Below are 21,461 nucleotides of genomic sequence, written 5' to 3'. Positions count from 1 at the left end.
GGCCTTGGCTCTGCCCCGGCTCCATCTCTCTCCCACCCTCTGCCCGAGGTTGGCCGAGGTGTGACTCACACGTACCTTGCTCAGCCCGCAGCTCTCGGAGTTTCGGTGAGTGCATGCAGTCATGCATCGTCACCACAGTCAAGGTAGAGGTTTTTATACCCCACCCCCCCATCCTCCAGCTTTTGGCAGCACTGACCTATCCAGTCTCTACTGTTGCCTTTTCGAGAATGTCACGTGAATGGAGACCTACAGGATGCGGCCCTTGGAGTCTGGCTTCTTCGACTTAGCACAGCGCACTGGAGATGTGTCCGGGCCGCCTTCTGAGTGTCTGCAGGTCCTTCGGCAAGTGGCTTAACTTTCAGCCTCAGTGACCTCATCTGTAAAGTGGGCACAGCCCCTGCCTTGCCTTTGCGTCCTTATGGTCAGGAGGGAAGAAGGCCTAGGAGTGTGCGTCAGGGCCGAGGAGCAGCAAGTATTCAAGTCTGCTTGCAGTTCTTGTTGTGGGGTGGCCTGTGGCAGAGGCTCGGGTGCAAAGGCGATCCTAACCGGAGCAACCCCGCCGAGCCTTTCTTCTGATGGGAGGGCAGCGCTCGATTCTCCGGTCCCCTCTCCCCAGCCCCAGGCCTCCACAGGCTGCTTCCACTTACCCAACAGGGGCTGTCCCCAGGGGCGCTCCATCTCTGGCATGTCGCCTCTGCTGTGCATCTCCCAGAGGGGCGGGAAGCCTGACCTGTGGATAAAATGCTTTGACCTCCTGGGATGGAGGCACTTCGCAGAGCACCACCATCAGCATCGATCGTGAGTTCTAACAGCAGTAGTGTCATGGGAGTGACGTGGCGACGACACAAACACGCGGAGCTCCACACGCTACACAGAAAGGGCCTCTCCTGGCTGAAGACTCACAGGGAGGAGGGAGAAGCCGGATTTGTGTTTCCTTTCGAGCCCGTGAGGCTGAGTTACAGAGCCCACATGACCAGCACCGTCCCTGGGCCAGTTTGCCTGGCTGGGGACCCTGACAGGCCAGTCCCTCATGCTGCCCTCCCCTCCGATTGGCTGTGGGTGGCAGACAGCAAGACAGGTGCAAAGAGCAGAGGGAAAACCTGGGCTGGGATTCAGGAGACCTGGATGTGTAAGTGTCCAGCCATTCATCCTGTGATTTCAGCCCTGTTTCCTCACCCATGAGCAAGGGGGCTGTGCTAGGTCGCCCCGAAGGCATCTCCAGTGACCCCCAGGAGTGGCAGAGACGGACTCCCAGCTCTGGCCGCTGGAGGCGGGAGAGGGTGGTGGGGTGGGGGCAGAAAACAGCAACACTGAGCGGTGGAGCAAAAGCCTTCCGAGAAGGTCTCCCTTTCCAGCACCAGCTGAATGCGATCCCAATAAACAGATCGCTGAGATGTTTGCTTCCGGGTGTCATTTTAGACTACAAGTAGCTAAAACAGATTCAGCTCCTATATATAGATACTGTGTTGGGTTGCGTTCTGGGAGGCTTTTATGACTATGCTGCCTGGCCGGCTCCCAGCTGAGCTTTACCCTCGAGGGATCTGATTTTGGAATCAGAAAGTCAGAGAGGACCCGTGACTGCTTCCAGGGGTCTCTCTCCTCTCACCCGACTCTGTCTGCCCCCCACCACCCCTGAGGAATGCTCTGTACCCTGCAGGTGAATGCCAACTGGGCTGGCTCCTCCCTTTGTTTGACGACTGAGGAGCATGGTCGCAGCCGATGGAAGCTGACCAGCCCCCCATGGCAGCGAGTCCAGGCAGAGAGCTCTGAGCTCTCGTTTCCTCGCTTAGAGGAAACATAGTATAACTTGAGTCGAAATGAAGTACAGATTATCCCAAACAGCTCAAGCTTCAGATCAGAGGACCCAGGACCCTCCATGGGTAGAAGCAAAGAAAGGAGCTATTATGATTTTTTTTTTTTTATGGAGGAGGGAAGGGGGGCATCTAAATTCTACTGTGAATTTTTCAGGGGAAGATAGTGCTGGGAACAAAAAGGTGAATGGAGGCAGCTGAGGTTGGTGTTGGAGGAAGAAGAGAAAGAGGCAGGAAAGGGAGAGGGGACAGGGGTTCACTTAAAGAGACAAGGCAGAACCCTGGCGATCTGATTTCTAACAACGTGTGCAGTCGGTAGCAGCGCGTCCCTCCAGTGCGTGTCCTTTGTTATAAAACCTGACCTCTGCCCATCTGCCAGTGTCTCCCCTCACCTGCCTGGGTGGTTTCTTCACGTTTAAGCATCATGGGTCTAAACTGCCTCCCTGGTCTCCATATTTTTGTGCCTCCCTATCTTCTCCTCTGTTTTTCTTCTCTCCGCCTTGTGCTTCCCTCCTCTCTTCCCTGCTTTGCTTTTCCAGTCCCTTCTCCTCCCAGACTTTTCTCTTCTCCCTTTGTCCCTCCCCTCCCCCACCCATCTCACTCTTTTCTTCTTCCCCCTCCCCCCTCCCCCCTTTCTCCTTCTTTCCTCCCTCCCTTCACCCTCTTTCCCCCTCACCCCCTTTCTGTCCTCCCCTCTTCCCTCTCTCCATGTCCCCATCTCCCCATCCCCTCTCCCTTCCCCTCTCTCTTCCTCCTTCCCTCCCTCCCTCCCTCTCCTCCTTGTTTACCCCTAAGCTCCAGTTTCTCGCCTTGTAGATTTACCTGCAGGACAAGACACGGCTCCTCTTGCAAACACTGTTTAAGAGATCCACATCCTCTCCCTCCACTGCTTGGGCATTTCAGAAATGATATTCCTCCCCCAACTACCCCGTCAAAGTGAAATCAATGCAGCCAGCTCCTGCCGTGTGCCCTTAAATGCATTCCCTCCAGCTTCGCTGGTCCGAAAGCTGTACCCTAGAGGGGCCTCCCGCGCTCGCTGGCAGCCCTGCTCCAGTCTGATCGCCACAGATAGCGCTTGGGAGAGAGAAAGGGGGGACACCCTCTCGTTGGAGACTCCACAGCAGATCCTACCAGCTTTCACATCTGTGCACTTGCGGAGTGGCAGGACTTAGGGAGAGGAGCAGGGGACTGGGGTGCGGGTGTTTGCCATAAACAAATAAGCCCCAGAATCAATATATGTGTTGAATGTGCATTTCCTCTGGCATGTGGTGTCTTTCTCCCTGGCATCCAGGGTGGGTGCTGTGTGAGTCTGGCTTCTCTTACACTTTCGCTGGGGTCTGGGGTGTGTGTGTGTGTGTGTGTGTGTGTGTGTGTGTGATGGAATCGGGGAGGGGGGGTGCTGTGTTTTTTGATCTGATCCACTTGACAGATTATCTGAGTCCAGCCCACCTTTCCGCACATGTCAAACAGATGGGATCATGTTCAAAGCCTTCTGAGAGCCGTGGCTGAGCGGTGGGTAAGGCAGGGAGGGGGCGAGAGGAGGGGGACTGAAGAGAGAGAGGGGCACCTTCTAGTGGCTTTGTGTTTTCACACGTTGGGACGGACAGGAGCCCTGTTTCTCCGTGGGGGGTATCTTGGGGGTATGGGACTGATGAGGGGTGGGATGGAAGGAGAGGGAGAGGTGGGGTGCTGGTGGGCAGGGTTATGATGTCACAGCAAAAGTTACAACAGGAGGAAAACACAGAAATGGTTCAACATTTTTTTTTTTTTTTAAACTTTGGACTGCCAAGAGCTGAAGGAGAGTGGTGAGCAAAGGAATGAAGGGGAGAGAGAGAAACTAAACTGGAAGCTTGAGTTTTGTGTAGCTTCTTGAGGGCTTATGAATGGACTACTAGCAGCTGGGAGCCAGGAGACCTATAGGGGAGGCACGATCGTTCCCACAGTGACAGGGCAGCGGAGCACGTGCAGTTCTTCTTCCTTGCTGTGTTACCTCCTTCCTGACATGAATGGTAGGAAACCTTTTTCTGAGGGTCCTGGGGGTGGCACGAAGGAGGGAAGTGTACTCCTTTTCTTACCTGAGTATCTTCTCTTCATTTAAACGAAGGCTCCTCACCTTCTTCTCCTGCGCCTCCCTCTCTCTCTCCTCTGCCTTTCTGCGCCTCTACGTCCCCTCACCCCCCCCCCCCAGCCCCAATCTTTATTGAGCTGCTTCAGGAAAAATATAGAGAAGTAAGACTGAGTCAGGAGAGTGAAGGGAGGTGCGGATGTGATAAGAGGAGTAGGGACAGCCCAGGACCCAGCAGCTTGTTCAGTAATGTCCACGTGTCTGAACTGCTAGCTTCTTAGGGGACGACTGGCTTTGAGGATCCAGTGGATGCAGCCCCAGAAAAACAGGACATGCCCCCGACGGGTTTTTGGGGTGCAGCTTTCTTAGAGCAAAGCAGTCAGTGATGAGCTGGGGTAGGGGAGTTTAGAAGATCATGAGGAGACCCAAGGCAGAAGAGACAGGACGCTCCCACCCCGCACCACGTGGGCCGTGGGTTTTCTCTGCAGCAACGCAAACGGTGGTTTTAGGCGTGGAAGTGATTTCTCTGACTGTTGGTCGAAGGACCCAATATCTTTCTCTACTTATGCTGTGCCCACCTGAGGTCAAACACCCTTACCTCTGTTGAGAATTCAGAACCGTGCTCTGTGTGTGTGTGTGTGTGTGTGTGTGTGTGTAAACACAGGCGTTTAGGGGGTAGGACTCTTCCAGGGAGCCTGTGTCCAGGCAAACATTCTTGTGGGGGTTACAGTCATATTATTTATTTTCCTGTCCTATCCATTCATTTCAAATCAATTGAAGAAAATACTTCCTTGGATGTAGCTGTTCATTTCTGCAAATTACTTATTTTTGAGAGTCTCGTTTGCTGATTTGCTCACTCAGCATACGGTGACTTTCAGTGACTTCAGAGCGAGAGACCTCAGAGAGAATAACACGGACACGGATGGCGCAGACGGCCTCCTGGCGCGTCCGCCTCGTGCTCCTCACGGCGGGACCGTCGGTTCCTCCTTTCCCCCGAGGTGCGGTGGAGAGCGAACTGGGGGGTTTTGTTTTGAATCCCCAGTGACCGAAATAAGAAAATAACACGGGAGATTTGTGCAAACCAAGAGATGAAAGTGGCCCCTACACGGCTGGGGTGGGTTTATCAGGCGAGCGTGTGTGCGCGTGTGCGTGCGCGTGTGTGTACACACAGCGGAGAGGGCCAGCGCCGTATTGATTGTCGCTATTGATTGTGTAGGCTGTGCTGCCGAGAGAGCCCAAGATGCTTCCTGGGGAAACCGAGAGCAGTGTCTGTCCCTGGCCTCCGTGAGGCGGGGAGGTCTTCAGGAGGAAGGAGGGGACGGGGAGTGGGTGGGGTGATGCACCGAACTCACTAGCTTTGACATCATCATTGTCTTTAAGTGAACAAGCCAGAGGATCGCTGCAGAGAGGCAGGGAGCAGGGAGCAGGAGGGACCAGAGCGAACAGGTCCCCTGATGTGCATCCTCTTCTAACCCTCTTGTCCATCTTCCCAGGGACCCGCAGGACCCCCAGAAGGTCAAGTCCCGGGCTCTCGGACTCACAAGGTTATTAGGACATTGGACCGGCACCCCAAAGGAGAACTTTACAGAGACTTGCAACATCCTAACAAGTGGGAAGGGGATTAAAAACAAGAAGAAGAAGAAGAAGATGAAGAAGAACCTTCAGCCCTGAGCCGCCCCAAGGCGGGAGCTGAAGGCAGTGTGTCCTGCCGGCGAGGCTGACGGGAGGTTGGACGGCTCTGGCTGAGGGCTCGTGGGGAGAGTGCACGCGAAGGGCCAGCCCGGATCTCTGTGCACCCAGATTCCCTCTGCCCTTGCAGATGACACACATCCGGTTCTGTGTGCCTGCAGACAAGTCCTCCTGGTCCTGGGTCTGAAGGTGCAGGTGCTTCAGGTGGAGGAGACGCGACGCCCGGGAGGAGCAGCACGGGAAAGAGGGCAGAAGGGTCTTTTCGGTGACTCCAGGTAGCGAGGACTGTTTGTGAGGGCGAGTGTCTGAGAGGCTTTGGCTTCTGTCCACGTGTCCCTCCTCTAGAATCAGGAGGGGAGGGGCTATTGAAAAGGGGGGAAAAAAGAAACCTGAGCTCTCTGGAGGAAATTCAAAGGAACCCGGAGAAATGAACTTCATCCTGGACGAGAGCAGGGAGCGGTGAGGGACGCGCACCCCGGGAGGCACGGAGGCCGGGCTGGCAGGGCCCCCGAGCAGGTAGCCAGGAGAGGCTCTCTTCTGGGGCTGCTTGAAAAACTTTGGTCTGTGAACACAACAGTTTCCCTGGTGACTGCGAATCCACAGCTGGCCGTCTCTTTCTCTTCCCCCATCCTTCTGCTGTGGTACCCAGAAGTTGACCTCGGGACCTGTGCGCAGAGAGGGAAGGATGATGTGGTCAGAGATCCTGAGAATAAGCCTGGTGATTCTGGCCGGGTGGGTGCTCAGCACAGCCGGCTCTGAGCCGGGCTGGACACTCAAGAGATCCCTGGCTCAGAGGGGACACCTGGACGAGGTGCTGCCGGAAGGAGAACGCTGCTGGCTGGGGACCAAGGTCCGAAGACCCAGAGCTTTCCCCCAGCATCACCTCTTTGGGGTCTACCCCAGCAGGGCTGGCAGCTCCCCGAGGCCCTACCCTGTGGGAGACCAGGGCGCACAGCACGCAGGACGCAGTGAGCCAGCCGCCGAGGGAATGGCGGCGAGCGGTGTTGCCCCAGACCCGACAGCAAGGGCGGCAGTGAGGACTGGGGCCCAGCAGCTGGCCGCCCCGAGGGGAGCGGATGGTCCTACTGGGCAGCTGGAGCTGCCGAGAGATGATGATGCTCATCTCCACGATCAAGGGTCCCAGGAGTCCCTCGGCGAGGCTGGGACTCTGGAACGCCCAGCCACCATCTCTGCACGCAGGGAGGAACCCAAACCAGAGACCCAGAGGAAGGTGCCGGCCAAGACCAGGCGCCGCCGGCAGGTGGTGAAGGGGCAGGCAGAGGGCAGGCGGGAAGACCTCCATGTCTCTCCTCGGCACTTCCAACCTTGGCCTAAGCGTCCCCGTACGCCCGGGGCCGGAACCAGTCCTTCGGAGGACAGCGCCCAGAACGGCAAAGGGAACCCCCACGGGGAAGCAGAGACCTCGAACCCCCACGGCGGAGCACTGCCCATCGTGTACTTCTCAGGGAGGCGGGAGAGGCTGCTGCTGCGCCCGGAAGTGCTGGCTGAGGTTCCCCGGGAGGCGTTCACAGTGGAGGCCTGGGTGAAGCCGGAGGGGGGGCAGAGCAGCCTCGCCATCATTGCAGGTAACGCGCTGGGCCTCCGTGCTCCCGGGGCACGGCTGGCTTCCTGTGCGGGTCAGAGCCAGGGGCGTGGAGGGGAAGGGGATGGGCAGGGAGACCCAGAGAGGGGCCAGGAAGAGGGCAGAGCCTTTCTCCACCAGCACAGCGGGACTCAACTCATCTGCAGTGATGACTGTGACCCCAGGAGCCTCTGTCCCTGGTATTGACCTGTGGTTCTGTCCACCGTGCTGGCACGTGGGAGACCCCCAGCCCACTCTCCTCCTCCTCTTTAAAGGGAAGACCTCTGGTTCTTGGTCGCTGGGGACGAGGTGTCACCCTCCACTTCTCATAGTCAGTATGAGATACCCGGACAACTTGGAAGCTCCAGAGAATGCAGGGACCGGGGCAGGGAGCCCTAGCCAGGGAGCAGGTTGGGCAGGGGCACAGACGATGGTCTTGACTGGTTCCCTTTTGTCTGAGCCGGCCTGGAACTTGGCAGATAGCTACTACCTGGTCCGGGTCCTGGGGTCCCTAACAAGCCCGTGTGAGCCTGGGGACATCACGGTCACCTGGTTTCTAGCCCTGGCTATTGTCAGAGGGACCTAAAACAACACCTCGTATAACTCCATGGTTCCGTCAGAGGCAACATCTGGGAACATCACCCACGTTTATTTCCACTATACCCAGATCTTGGTTTTCATAGAAAGTTACCCAGAAGGACGGGGAAAAGAGTGGAGTTTGTGAGAACCATCTCCCTTGCCTTATGGGGGGGGCGGGCGCTAGTTCCAAGCCAGGGGTTGGGATGCGACCTGCTCCTTTATCATTCGGTGTCACCCCTTTGCATCCCCCGAGACAGAGCCCCACGAAGGCTGGGCGCACGGAGAACCACTTTAATCTTATTACTTTGGATCATCCACAAGCCCCGTGGATGTTTCCACTTCCATTACATGGATGGGAGACCAAAGCCACGCACGGCCTGCCAGAGGCAGACTGGGAACTGAGCTGCGCGGCCCCGGAGTGCTTGACAGCTGTCCAGATGAAAAACTTCTCAGGTTGCTGGATGCTGCAAATAAGTTTCAGACGAGAGGAAGAAATCTGGAAGGAGGGAGCCTCTTTCAATGGGGTGTTGCTGGAACATCCCTGCCGGACACACTGTCTCCCCCTCTTTGGCTGTGATTTCTCCTCTGGAAGCCGGGATTCCCAGACACTGAGTACTCTCGAGTTTTGCGGTCTCGCTTCATTTTACGTTGAGGTGGGAGAAGGGCACAGAGGAGGGGAGACAGAAGGGGCCGGGCAGCAAGGTAGGTGGGGGTAGCAAGAGAGTCGAAGGAAATCCTTATTCCGGGGCCAAATGGAAGAAATAATGAGATGATTATCTGGCCAGAGCTGGCACTGTCGCCGTTCTTCCCAGATGACATTTGTGCTGCCTGATCTGGCTTCCCGGTGCCCATCTGCCAGGGAAACCGAGCCGTGTCGACCGAGACCCGCGACTGCTTCCTCCTGCTCTCGCGGTAGCAACAAGGGGACCCGGGCCCCGTTCCCAGGCTGCGAGGGTTAGAGAAGGATCCAGCGAATGCGTGAGGGAGGCCCGTGGAGGCTGTTGCTCCGAACTGTTCATACCCCAAACTGGAGACACTTTGGACAGTGGGTACCTGACCCGTCCTGACTCCTGCGTCCTTCTGTCTCGTGATCCGCAGGAGCAGAGCCTTGTCACGATCTGATTCCAGTCACAGCATTCCTTGCCCCCACCCCCGTCCACCTCCCTCCCTCTCCACCTGTCCATCACCACCAAGGGCCCCCCACCTTGCCACAGCACACACACTCAGATCCTTCTCCAATGTGCCATCTGAACTCTCTTAACCTCCCCGAGCATGTAAAATTAGGCAGGAAATCTTTTGCAGACAGTCTAGCTTCTGGGGTTTCGTTCTCTCCAAATCAAAATGTCCCCTGTGGTGTACTGGTATTTCCCCTCAAATCCACACCGGGCAGGTCGAGGGGTGGGGGTACCCAGGTCTGTCTCCTCTCTGACTTCCACCCTCTATGTTCCCTCAGGCTTGCGCACATCAGAAAGTATTCAGGAAAGCTTTAGGGTAAAAGCCTTGGATCGATGGGGGCTGGGAACAGGCTCCTGAGGGCATAGGCATCCCTGTCCCCTCATCGCGCTTGGCTTCTTACGCTTCACTGGGTGCCCGTGGTGGACGACTAGCCGGTCAAAGGTGGTCCCTAGGAATAGAGCTCATTTGCTCCCACCGGCAGAGCGGCTGCCCCTCCCCCTCCCACAGCAGCCTTGGCGCGTTGGCAGCCACTCACTGCCGTCCCTGGACGGACTGGCCTCCACCGGTGCAGAATGGCAACTACGGGTCCATTCCTGGGAGCGAGAGCCGATCCCACCGTCGCCTGTCTGCTGCTCAGGTGCTACAGGACTCGGCTACCACACTCTTCCACCAGCTCTCAAACCTCGACTTCCACGTCCCTCACTTAGGGTTAGTTTCCTGGTTCTCAATCTACCCGCCTTGGGCCATTTTCTCTTCATCAGAGATTCAAGCAAGTCAGCCACAGCAGCCCCTGTAGAGGGACCCCTGAACTGTGGGGCCTTGGGGACTACTTCCTGCACAGGGCACTAGGTGGCAGTGTTACCTCGTGCACAGGAGAGGAGGCCCTTGGAAGCCACTAGTGGAGAATGTCTGGTTTCCCGGAGGGCTGTCCCTGCCCTGGCCTCTGGGCTGTATTTAATCGCCCCTCCCAGAGTGTTGCTGGGAGGGTCAGCTTCGTGCGAGCCCTTTTTGCAGGGCCTCTGCGAAGGGGCTAAGGTAGCATTTTGGGGGTTGTGACTACCTTTGCACGGGTAGCAACTAGAATGGTAAATAACTGGCAATGTTGCACACCTGAAACTAATATAACATTGTACGTCAACTATACTTTAATTAAAAAGAGCTTTATATTCCAGAATGGAAATTAGAAAAAAAAAAAAAAAGAAAGAAAGAAAACCAAATCAACTAGGGTTACCTCCCTCCCCTCTCCACATTCTTCCAAAATAGGAAGTTGGACTCCGGAATGGATTGTTATTTAGGGCCGAGGACAACGCAGGCCCCACTGACTAGGCATTGAGCTCCCTCTGCCCCCGAGAGGGGGGTGACAGAGTCGGGCGCCCGGCATGCTGACCCTGTGAAGTTGTCTGTCTCCCGCAGCTCGGAAGCAGGGTGACAAGGTCTATCTAGGCAAGGGCTGGGTGCAGCTGCTTCGGGGGGGCTGGCAATGGGGGTGTGTGCCACCTAGGAGTAGGCTGAGGTCAGGAGCCCATCTGGATGGGCCACTGGAACTCAGCAGGGGACACAAGCCAACTTCTGTCCCGTCCTGGTGTGAAAACTTGAAGCTCCAGGGCCCAACCCAGAAACCATGCTGTTCCTCCCCCTCCTCCTCAACTTCCTTTCCTCTCCTTCAACCCCAACATACACAGAAGAAACCCTTTTCATAGGTTCCGCCTCACCCATAATTGATTTCAAATGTTCCCTGAAGGTGCCCAGCTGAGTAACCACCTGCGGCTCCAGCCTGCAGGAGACCGAGTCAGCAAGTCCCTGGCAGGGCTGGAGCCTGGGCCCAGGTTCCCTCATCCCACAAATATTTATGGAGGGCCGTGCCATGCAGAGCACCGCGGGGGTACAGAGATGTCTAAGAAACCGTCCCGGCGTGAAGACGAGTTTCCCTTCCCCCGGGATCCAAGTCGCAGTGTCTCCTGGTGTAGAAGTTGGGAGTCGGACAGACGCGGAGTCAGGTTCCCATCGCTGATGCTTATCAGCGCCGGGATCTCTGGCAACCCGGCGGACTTTTCCAAGTCCCGGCTTCCTCAAATCAAAAAATGAGATAACGTCTTACAGAGTTGTTATGATGTCTAAATTAGTCACGTCTGCAGAGTGCCCGACGCGTGGCTTGAGCCGTGGTGTTTGTTTATGATGTGGCCTTGAGGACACGGGGGCCATGGTTACCAAGGCACCTGCTTCTCTTTGGTTCTAACCCACAAACCTATCATTTCGCTTTGGTTCATTCCTTAGAGTTTTCGTTTGCTCATCTGTCGAATACACGTGGTGGTAAATAGGACTGTTTACAAAACGATCTCAAGATGATCGAGAACACAGTTGAATCAGAAAGACCTCTACTTTTGTTTTGTTTTGTTTTTTGACTCATTTGTTCTTTTTTAGCCTGGGCAGTCTTCATTTGGGTAAATTAGACAGTGGTCCTAAAGCTTTTGGAAGGTCGTGGACGCTTCTGAGACTCGAATGAAAGCCGTGGCCACTCCCCAGGGTGCAGGTTCATGATGTTTCTGAGTTCTCTGGATTTCCTGGTGCCAGTTTGCCGACCTCGGGTGTGAAGCCCCTCGTGCAGGGCATGTTGGTCGCTTTTTCTGTTCTGAATGAACCTGAGCAGTGAGGTTCATCGGTGGAGGTGGCATCCACTGTTCCCAGTGAGGTAGCTGTGTACCGAGGGCAGGAGTCCTGCTCTTGCGGAGGACGGAGTGGCACAGAAGACAGAGTCAAAGCATTTCAGAGGAGGGCCTTGAGTGCTCTCTCCCCCTCACCCAGCAGGACTCAGTGACCGCCAGAGACACGCCCACGCCATTCCCGGATCTGCTCTGAAGATGAGGGTCCCACCCACACCCCCATGCCCCACCTGCCTCTTCCGATGTTGCAGCCATGGTCAAAGTCAGAGTGTTTGCCTGGGACCTGGACATGCACCAGGTTCTGGTGACCTTGCCATGATGTGAGAGGGCTGTGGTCCACCCCTCGGGTGGGTTCTGTTCGCCCACTCTGTCTAGGATGAGATCCCTGAGTTTGCCTGTGTGGACGAGGCAAATTAGCATTAGTCTACAGGAAAAGGTTGTATCCGGTGGCTGTTTGGCCCTGCAGAAGAGAGGCTGTGTCTGGTTGTAGAAAGAAAACAGACTGTCCCTAGGCCCCTCCATTGACAGTCCAGGGCTGGATGCCTCGTGCAGGCAGCCCCCCTGGGTGCCCCACAAAGGAGACCTCCTGTGCCTGCAGCTTCTGCAGCCCTCCATGTGCGGTCACCTGGGTGCATGCTGCCCCCTGCCTTCTTAGTTGTGTACGTGTCTCATTTCTATCTGCTCAAGTTCCCCAGGGGCCAAATGCATGTGTGACTCACACTGGTCATCCCAGGGTGTTGGGCACAGAGTTCGTCTTGGCTGTGTTTACAGGATGAAGTGGAAACCTAGACTGCTGGGTGTGCCTAAGGAAAGAGGAACCTTCGAAGCTCTTTGTGGGGAACCGGGGCAGTGGCTTTGGAATTCGGCTTTTGTCGCCTGCTCGGGTGCCTCAGGGGCTTCTGAGGGGAACTGGTAGGTGCCGGGCTCCCCTTCCACCTTCAACAGAAGCTCCTGGCTCACCTGTTTCAGGTGAAGAAGAATTTAGTTACTTTCAGAAAGCGTCAGCCCACAACCCTAGGGCTAGAGGTGGTACTGTGGCCTCAGGGCCGATCTGGTCCGAAGCAGACTTGTTTTCCTAAGTGACTGTTACGGGGAGCCAGCCGCACGCAGGTTCGCGGTGGCTGCTCCCTGCTCCGTGGCGGGGTCGGGACATTGCACAGAGACTGTCCGGCTTGCAGAGCCTAACACGGTTCCTGTCTGGCCCTGTTGGTCGCTCATGTTCTGGAGCACTGCTTCTCAGACCTGAATATGCACAGAGATCGCCTGGGGTTCTCCTTGGACTTCCCCTGCTGCCGGGGGAACCCACGGGGCAGCGGAGGCGGAAGATTCTGCCTCGCGGGCTCCAACTGTGGGAGCTTCGCAGACCAAGGATGCGGCGCGCTGAGCCTCCGCTGCGTGTGCTCAGGGGCACTGTGCCTGGTGAGGCAGGGACACGGGCGCACCGGCTCCTGGGTGATCAGGACCCCTGACAGCCGGCCCTGGCGTGAAGACTGAGACCCTGTAGAACATGCCTCGGATGGCACGGCTGTCACCGGAACCCCCCCCTCCTCGGAGGCCAGGCTCACATCTGGGCTGACGGCTCTCCCAGCCTCTCAGCCCCTACGGCACTCTGAACCCCCTCCGATCTGAGCCCCGGTGGTGCTCGGGCGCGTTGTCTCTGCGGCTGCGTGGTTCAGGGCCTGGTGTCGGACTCACAAGGTGGGATCTGGGACCCTGGAGTCCTCCAGGTGTCCTGGGTGCAGGTGGGGGAAGGGCAGCCACTGCCAGGTGGTAGCACAGAGGGGTTCCTCTGAGCAGGATTGCGGGGTCGTCCTGCTCATTGCGCTCCGGCTTCAGTGCCCGACACCTCGATCGTGGTCCTGTCCTCGTCCCCCGCCTTCCCTTCCTGTCCCTGCGTGCTTGCGCGATCTTAGGGAGACAGTGCAGTGGGCCCGAGCACCATTCGATCGATGCGTGCTGTCCCCATCCCCATCGGGAATGAGGTGGAGCCAACTGTTGGAAATATCCAGGAGTGACGGGGCCGGGCTAGAAACTCAGAGTCACCTTTGGCAGCCCCAGCAGATCCACCCAGGTGCTTGTCCCTGCAAAGCTATGTTCTCCATCCTCCTGCTCCTCCTTCATGCACTGTTGACGGGTCCTCTGGGGCTGCCCAGCTGAGTCAGGCAGAGTGTGCACAGGAGCCTGGCTCCTGCTGGCCCCCACCCTCGTCTGCGCCTTGGGGAGACCGGAGAGGCACGAGCGAGAGGCAGCACCTCAGCTGGGATTGAGCCCCTACACCCTGAACATCCGTTGCCTTCAGTTCCCGGGGCCATAAACAAGTCCATAATCCCATGCTTCTGCCCTTCGGGACGTGGTATTCGGTTACTCCTGGGGCCCATCACATCCTTTTCTGCTCGTGTCGTGCACCCCGTAGTTCTAGCACCTTCCAGAAGGCACATCTCTGTATTAAGTTTGTGTTTAAAAAATAATGGCATCCTCTGCTTCACAACCTGCCTTAAAAGAATCCTGCTCTTTGGACCCTTTTAAGAAGAGAACATCCAGGAAATGAATCAAAGGGGTCAAACAAAGACATCCCGGTCTCTTTCTGAGTCAGAAACGCGTGGCCAAGAAGAGCGGTTCTGCCCAAATATGCAGTATGGTCACTGGAACCCAAAGGCTCAGAACCTTTTGAAGTTGAAGCATTGCTGTGGCAACCAGCTGGGATACCGAGACTAGTCATTATGGTTCATTTTGGAATTAGAAGTCCAGTTGGCAATCAGAGGGGAAGTCATAGCAACAAAAAGTTGATCAGTTAGTGAGTCATCATTCAAGAGGTGAGTCAGCACTTGCTAACTTTTATACACATGATTGCTGTACATTTGGGGCAGATCAGGGAAGAAGTAAAGCAGTTTGGTTCTGTTTGCTCATCCATCCGTCCGTCCATCCATCCGTCCAATATTTATTGGGCTTCCCTTAGGTGAAGTATCAGGCATTTAACCGTGTGTTGGAAAATCAGAAATGAGCATGGCAGGGCTGCACCTGGGCCGTGCTCCCTGTCCCCTGGAGCCACCCCGGAGCTGATTCAGCCCAGCCCATGGGAGGACCAGAGCTGCCTAGATGGGTCTGGGGAAAGAGGCAGGAGGCCTGGGGAAAGAGGGAAGGACAGGTATTAGTGTCAGATGGTACAGGAGCACCCAGTGGGCCAGCAATCCTGAGGTGCGCTCATTGGTCATAGCAGTTAGGAAGTCACCGGTGACTTTAGAGAGAGCAGTTTCACTCCAGGGATGGGGAGGTGGCCGGAGGGGACGCCACATCCCAGCAAGTGGAAACATGAATGAGAGGTGAGGGGGTGAGGACGGAGAGGGTCTAGTGTACTCTGCCCGGAAACTCGGCACGAGGGCAGCCGGTCAGAAGCAGACCCAGGTTCAGAGAGCGTGTTTCCTGCGAGGAGAGATGCCGATCTCAAGGCCCTGTGGCTGAGCACCAGCAATCCAAAGCAGAGCCAGCACGAACCCGCAGGAGACTGCTGGGAGATGAAGTCACAGAAATGTAAAGCATGTACATGCAACGCAGCCGTTCCAAGAAATGACTGAAGACAGTTTTACTTGACAAATACTCATGTGGTGCTTGCTGCGCCAGGCGTGCCTGTGGTCACTTCACAAGTATTCGCTCACGGACACTCGAGGAGGGAGATGGAGCGTTGAGGCACGGAGGAGGATAGGACTCCACCCAAGGTCACCCAGCTGGTTCATGCAGCGTCAGGATTTGAACCCGGGTGCGGTGTCCCTGGAGTACATGCGCTTATCCAGTACTTGGGGCCGTCTCTGGATTTAGCTCAGGGGCAATAAGGAGTGAAGGGCTCCAACCATCTCCCCTAAACTCTTCTCTCTCAGTCCCACTTCTCCTGTGACCTTGACCTCAGCAAAGGGCTCCATCCGCACAGGCCAGGGCTCAGTTCTTCTCCCACTGTGGTACCCCTGGGACCCCTGCCCAACATCACATGTAACAGCAGTAATCCATCACCAAGTCATGTCTGCTCTACCCGGACAGTGCTCTTTGGACCCGTCCTGTTCATTCCCATAGCCGCGACCTTAGCTTGGGCCACCTTAACTCTGGCTGTCCTTCACCTGAGACACCCCTTGATCCTTCAGCTGATTGACTGCACCAAAGGGATCATTCTCAAATACAAAGCAGTTCAGGTCACTTTCTGGCCCAAAACCCGGGGATGACTCCACTGTGCACTCAGGAAAGTTCTGCTTCTTTAGTATGCCACAGGGACCCCACTCACCCCCTCAGGCTCATCACTGCCCTCCAGGGTAGACCCCCCCATGTACACGTGTGTGCACAGGCATGTACCTATGCACCTGCACACTCACAGTGCATAGTTACTCCTCCCTCACACACACTCAAACCCACTCACATGCACTCGCAGACATGCACATGTAACTTCCAGCGACACCACACTACAAGCAGTGACAGTAGTTTCTGTCTTTCCTGGCCTCTGACCTCTGACCCCTTTGCATTTTTTCTCCTAACAAGAAATTACTCCCCCAAACTCACATTTGCCTAACTCACTCTTGTCACTCCCTGGGTTTGCACTGAATTGCCTCCTCTTCCAGGAAGTCTCCCTTGGTCTCACTGAGGTGGGCTTGTTCTGCAGGTGCCCTGTGCTCAGCCTCGTTGGGGCACATAGATCAACTCACCCTCATCCCCATGTGACTTTTTACTCGCTGAGCTGAGACTGTGTGCCAGGCACTGTGCTGGGGTTCGATGTTAACCAAACAGGCGTGGCCATACTGCCGCACCATTTCTTTCCAGGCGAGCCCCCCCTGGGCTGGTCGCTGCCCGGGGTCAGGACTGGACTTGGTTCATCGCTGCATTCACGGCACCCAGTGCATTGTCTGCGAGCAAAGCTCACCCAGTAACTCTTTGCTAAGAGTTTGGACGATGGTTAGGAGGTTTGAAACCCACTCAGTAATAACTAGAAGGAGTGGTCACCCTTATCTTCCATCTCATTCCCCCAAGTCTGCTATAGTTGATCAATATCCACCAGGAACAAGTCTCATGGAAAAACGGAATGTCATTGCAATCTGGTTTAACTGTAATTATTTTTAAACTTTCAGAAATTACTCAGTGTATTTGCTTCTTTGGGTTTGTACGTATTGGCTCTTTCTCATTCTCCCCCGAGAACTTTTGTTGTGTTTCGGGCATTTGTTCGCATTACTCCTGCGGGTGGGAGGAGCGTGAACCTAGGAAGCTGGGTCCTGCCAGTCTCAAGAAGAGGTCGGGCTGTCTTAGCTCCTTCTGCGCTTTCTGTGTTCTTCTCGAATCCTGCAGCCAACACCCAGTTCTTTGAGGGGGATGGAACTCTTTGAACGTAAAACACTTACCGGCAGAACCTAGCTCAATTTACTTTTTAATCTACTCACCAATTCGACTACTCAACAGATGCTTATCGAGCACAATGTAGGTATTCCAGAACTACTTTTGCAGTGGACTCTAACTCAATGCAGAATAGAAATAAACACGAACCGCGGCAGGGATCCATTCTAGACGTCGTTTGTGTCAGGCACGTTCATTATTCGAAATAACTGCACAATAGACTATCCTTCTAATCCAGCCGCGGCATGCGCCCTGAGCATGGAGGGGACCTTGGGCATGCTCCCCCCCGCGTGTGGCAGTCTACTGGGCCCTTGGACAGAGTGCAGGGTGTCATCGGCCTGACCTCAGCCAGGACTAGCCATGGCAGAGGAGGAGGCCCAAGGAGGTGGCCCCACCCCAGGGCAGGGCCTGGACTGGAGGGGCACTTGGGGTTGAAGGAATGGACAGAGGGTAATCTGGCCCTTTTCTACACATGGAACTGGAGCCCTCTTGACTCCCCAGAGTCCACCACGGTCCGAGCCAGCGAAGTCTTTCTCTCCTCTCCACCTGATCCACCTGCGACCAGCTCTTGGCCCCTGTACAAGCTGTCAGCTCATCTTAAATGCTCGACCTCAGTCTCTTTATCCGTCTGCATTTTTTTCTTAATGTAGTGGCTAGGAATTCAGGATCTGGACCCCAGTGTTCTGGGCCTAAGCCCTCTACCAGCTATGTGACCTCAGCAAGTCGAAGTCCTCTGCTCTGTGACACTGGAGTAAGGACCATCTCGGTCTGATAGAACTGTCGTGATGGTTAAATACACTGATGGACATCACGCGCTTAGGGCTGTGCCTGGTGCGTGGTGTGTGCTCAGTCACTGTCTGTGGCTACTTTCGACCTTACATGGTAATGTGGCAGCAGGAGGCCCCAACGCCTCGCGCTCAAGTCTCAGCCAGCCAAGCAGGCCAGGGCTGTCATGTCCCCCCTCCACAGGCCCTCCCCTGTCCCCAGTCCGTGCAAATTCTCTTTCATGAGCTCTTATGCATGGGCATGCTTGCATAGCTGTGTGGTATGATTGAGCATTGAGTTTTTTGTAGTGAAACCTTGATGCCCTGGATTCCAACTGAGCAGTTGAGGCTCCAGGGGCCCACGGTTATAGGATGATTGCAAAAGCGGGATCTGGCAGAGACAAAGCCTGTCCATCAAGACGTGGGCTCAGCTCAGTCCTTTCCACCTCCTGTGGCCACTGCTGCAGGATGTGGAACAGCGAGAGGCAGTCAGAAGGACGAGGACCGGGAAACCCTTCAGGATGAGCCCAGGTTTGGCGGTCAGTCGGCACAGCCAGTGGCGGCCCCTCCCGCCCCTCCTTCACAGATGGGACCCCGAGGCCCAGAGAGGGAAGGGAACATCCCAGACAGGCTGGCACCACACCCCCAGTTTCTTGGCTCTGAATGTGGGGTTACTTCAAGGCTTTCCAGTTGCCTTTGGTTAGTTTACATCTTTTTACTGAAAAGCAGCAGAAAACACTTTAAAAAGACTTTCGACAAGGAAAACAAGTATGACGTTAGCCCTCCTTTAACCTGAAATGTCAGTTACTCAGACCGCCTGTCTTCTTGCTCTTTGTCTTTCTCACTCGGAGGTCAGTATTGAGTCCTCTCTGAACACTGGGCTCCAAGCGTCACCGGTTCACCAGGTGCCCTGCATTCTCTGGTGTCTTCTCAGCCACTCCAACTGGTGGAAAAGGGGGTTCCTTCGCTTCTGATTGGCATCGTATTTAGGTTTGTGTGGTCCCTGGGTATCCCTTGCTTCCTAGAAAGCAGTCAGAATCTCCCTGGGTTGTTTGTGACCACATGGTAGAGGCCAAACGGTTCAGATATTATTGAGTAAACACGGGCTGTGCTTCACCGAGTGGACAGGAGACACCGTGCACACGCACCAGTGACGGTCCTGTGACGGTCGCGGTGAGAAGACCTGATAGGCAAGCGTCTAACCTCAGCGGGCTGACGGGCTGGGAGGTTGTATTCATTGCAAGAGGATCTTGTTCACGCTTCCCTTCGACAAGACCCCGTGAAGCCTCCGCATCACGAGGCGTATAGTGGATCCTGTTTAAACATTTCTTCGTAGGACAGCGGCGACGTTGTGAACTGTACCTGGCAAACAGAGTGCCAAAGAAAACTTCTGAGAGGATCTCAACATTATTTATTTGGCAGAGGAAAGGGAAAAACAGGAAATTGGTGCTGGTGTTGCTTAGCTGGAGCTGTACAAGCGAGTTCTCAGAGGGGACCTTGCTGGAGGTGGGGGAGGTGGCCGAGGAGGGGCTGGCATCCTGCTCGGGTGCCACTGGGACTCTGTCTCCCAGGACCAGCCACTGAGATGCCTTATCAAGGTCACGGTATTCAAAGTACTCTAGGCTCCCCAAGGTGTGGGGCTGCATATGTCCTCTTAGCTTCTGCACAGCCCCTGCTGCATTTGGGGGTTATATTCTTTGTGTTGTGTTGCTGGAATCCCAGGGCGTGCTTTCCCATTTCTGTGAAGGAGGGAGATCAGACAGATGGACAAGCCTGTAGGCAGCTCGTTGCCTCCACCTCTGCTGAGGAGAAGCAGCCCAACCCACCCCTCACTTCCCAGGTGCTCCTGCTGGGAACCACATCCGTTTATCCACGGGCCTTGATGGGCTATCCACGGAACTCCACAGTCACGGGATCCACAGATCTTGTTGAATGCTCAGGAAATTTCATACTGCTCCTTCTCAAAGGTTATTAACCATGGTTGAAATGACATTACAAAAATCCACGTTTAAAATTACTTAGGACCCTCCTTCCCTCCCTTCCTCCTTTCCTTCTTTCCGTCCTTCCATCCTTCCTCCCTCCCTCCCTCCTTTCCTTCCTTCTTCCCTCCCTCTTTTTCTTCCTTCTTCCCTCCCTCCTTCCCTTCCTCCCTCCCTCCCTCCCTTCTCCTTCCTTCTTTCCTTCCTTCCTTCCTTCCTTCCTTCCTTCCTTCCTTCCTTCCTTCCTTCCTTCCTTCCTTCCTTCCTTCCTCCCTTCCCTCCCTCCCTTCCGTCCTTCCTTCCTTCCTCCCTTCCCTCCCTCCCTTCCTTCCTCCCTCCCTCCCTTCTCCTTCCTTCCTTCCTTCCCTCCTTCCTTATCTCCCTCCTTTCTTCCGTCCATCCCTGGAATGGAGTGCAACGTCCTAAGGGAAATTGCCCAGGACTGGGGGCCAGGTGACAGAAGTCTGAGAACTGCTCTTGATTCTTTTAGATCCTTAATAGAAAGAGGTGAAAAGCCAGCGTGTTCCTATAGGGGGCGCTGTGGTCAGTAACTACCCCAACAGTCCAGAGTGAGTGGTTTGGAGGGGGAGGGGGTTGCTTTTCATTAGACAAGGGATCTTCTTCGTTAGAGGAATGGAATTTTTAGAGGGTCAGAGGGTCATTGTCCATTGGGAGGATGCTCTTGGCAGCTCGGCTGCCTTTGTGGACTTAATTCATTAGTGAATTACCATTCCTACCTGGCACAAGACATTAGCCCTGATACAGTGGGAGTGGGGGGAGATGTAAGACAGGTTTACCTGCTCCCCAGGAGTTTATAATACTCTTGAAGAGATAGTCTATATATGTCAAAGTGATGATAGTATTAGCAATGAATAATAGTATTGTTTGTACTTGTTGTGTTTTATAGGTACTAAGCACTTTTCCTATTGTTTGACCTGTGTGAATTAATTAAATCTTCTCCAAACCCTACAAATCAGGTACTGTTATCTCCATGTTAGGGTTGAGGAAAATAAGATGTAGAGAAATGCTCAATGTTGCTCAAGGTTGTAGAGTTATCAAGTTCGGTTGACCCAATGGCTCTTACCCCACAGTCTGCTCAATAAGCTAGACTAGTTTTAACCACACTTTTGATTCTCAGTGAGCTGCTGGGCTGGCTCCACTTGGCCATTTGTGGGTCTGGATTAAGGTCTTGAAGAGTCTGGGAATGAGGCAGGGTTGTCCTGGGAGAGCCTCATGAGGCCCCTGGAGACAAGGTCTAGTTTCTGGAAGGCATACTGGACTCCAGGTGAGCTAGCCAGGGTGTGTTTTGCTGACCCTTGTGGGTTACCTTCTCAGGCAGTAGGTGACGATGCCTCCAGCCATGTTGCCTCACGCTGCGGTGATCAAGGAGGCTTTCTTAGGATGAGGCTCCTGCTGCCCCCACTTGCCCCAGGTCAGCAGCAGAGCTGAGAGCTCACCGTTCTCGTGTCCCTGCCCCTCTCCCTGCACACCCACCGCCCAGCCTCTCAGCCTCGGCCCGGTGGCCTGCGGAAAGCTAGGGAAATCCCCGTGCTGATTTCTGTGGTCCTGGCGCGTGATGAGAGCATGACGACAAGGCACCGCGCGGGGCGGAGAGGTGGAAAAATGTGCTGGGAAGATGCGAGCGGAACATTCCCAGGAGTTTCGCCCCACTCCGTGCTCTAATTTGTAAAAGCTTGGGCTCACAGATAAAAGGCTGAGCCTAATCCTGTCTTGAAGGAGAGTTATCTAGAACAGCTGAAAACACCTCCCTAGCCGTCTCTGTTCACTCCCTCCC

At 55.2% G+C, this 21,461-nt stretch overlaps 1 protein-coding gene across 2 annotated transcripts in view; it reads left to right on the top strand.

Annotated features, from left to right (window-relative positions):
* Window positions 1–6,250: 6,250 nt before the first annotated feature.
* PAPPA2 (pappalysin 2) overlaps window positions 6,251–21,461 on the top strand; it is a 208,972-nt gene continuing 193,761 nt past the window's right edge. For both annotated transcript variants that reach the window (XM_036273419.1, XM_036273420.1), the window contains exon 1: window positions 6,251–7,151. In XM_036273419.1, coding sequence (XP_036129312.1) covers window positions 6,251–7,151 — 901 coding nt within the window. The remainder of the gene's footprint in view (window positions 7,152–21,461) is intronic.

This window comes from Molossus molossus, unplaced genomic scaffold (assembly GCF_014108415.1).
Source record: "Molossus molossus isolate mMolMol1 unplaced genomic scaffold, mMolMol1.p scaffold_m16_p_20, whole genome shotgun sequence".
NCBI lineage: Eukaryota > Metazoa > Chordata > Mammalia > Chiroptera > Molossidae > Molossus > Molossus molossus.
Note: the sequence above shows the minus strand (reverse complement) of the source record. Positions and strands in the feature narration are given on the sequence as shown.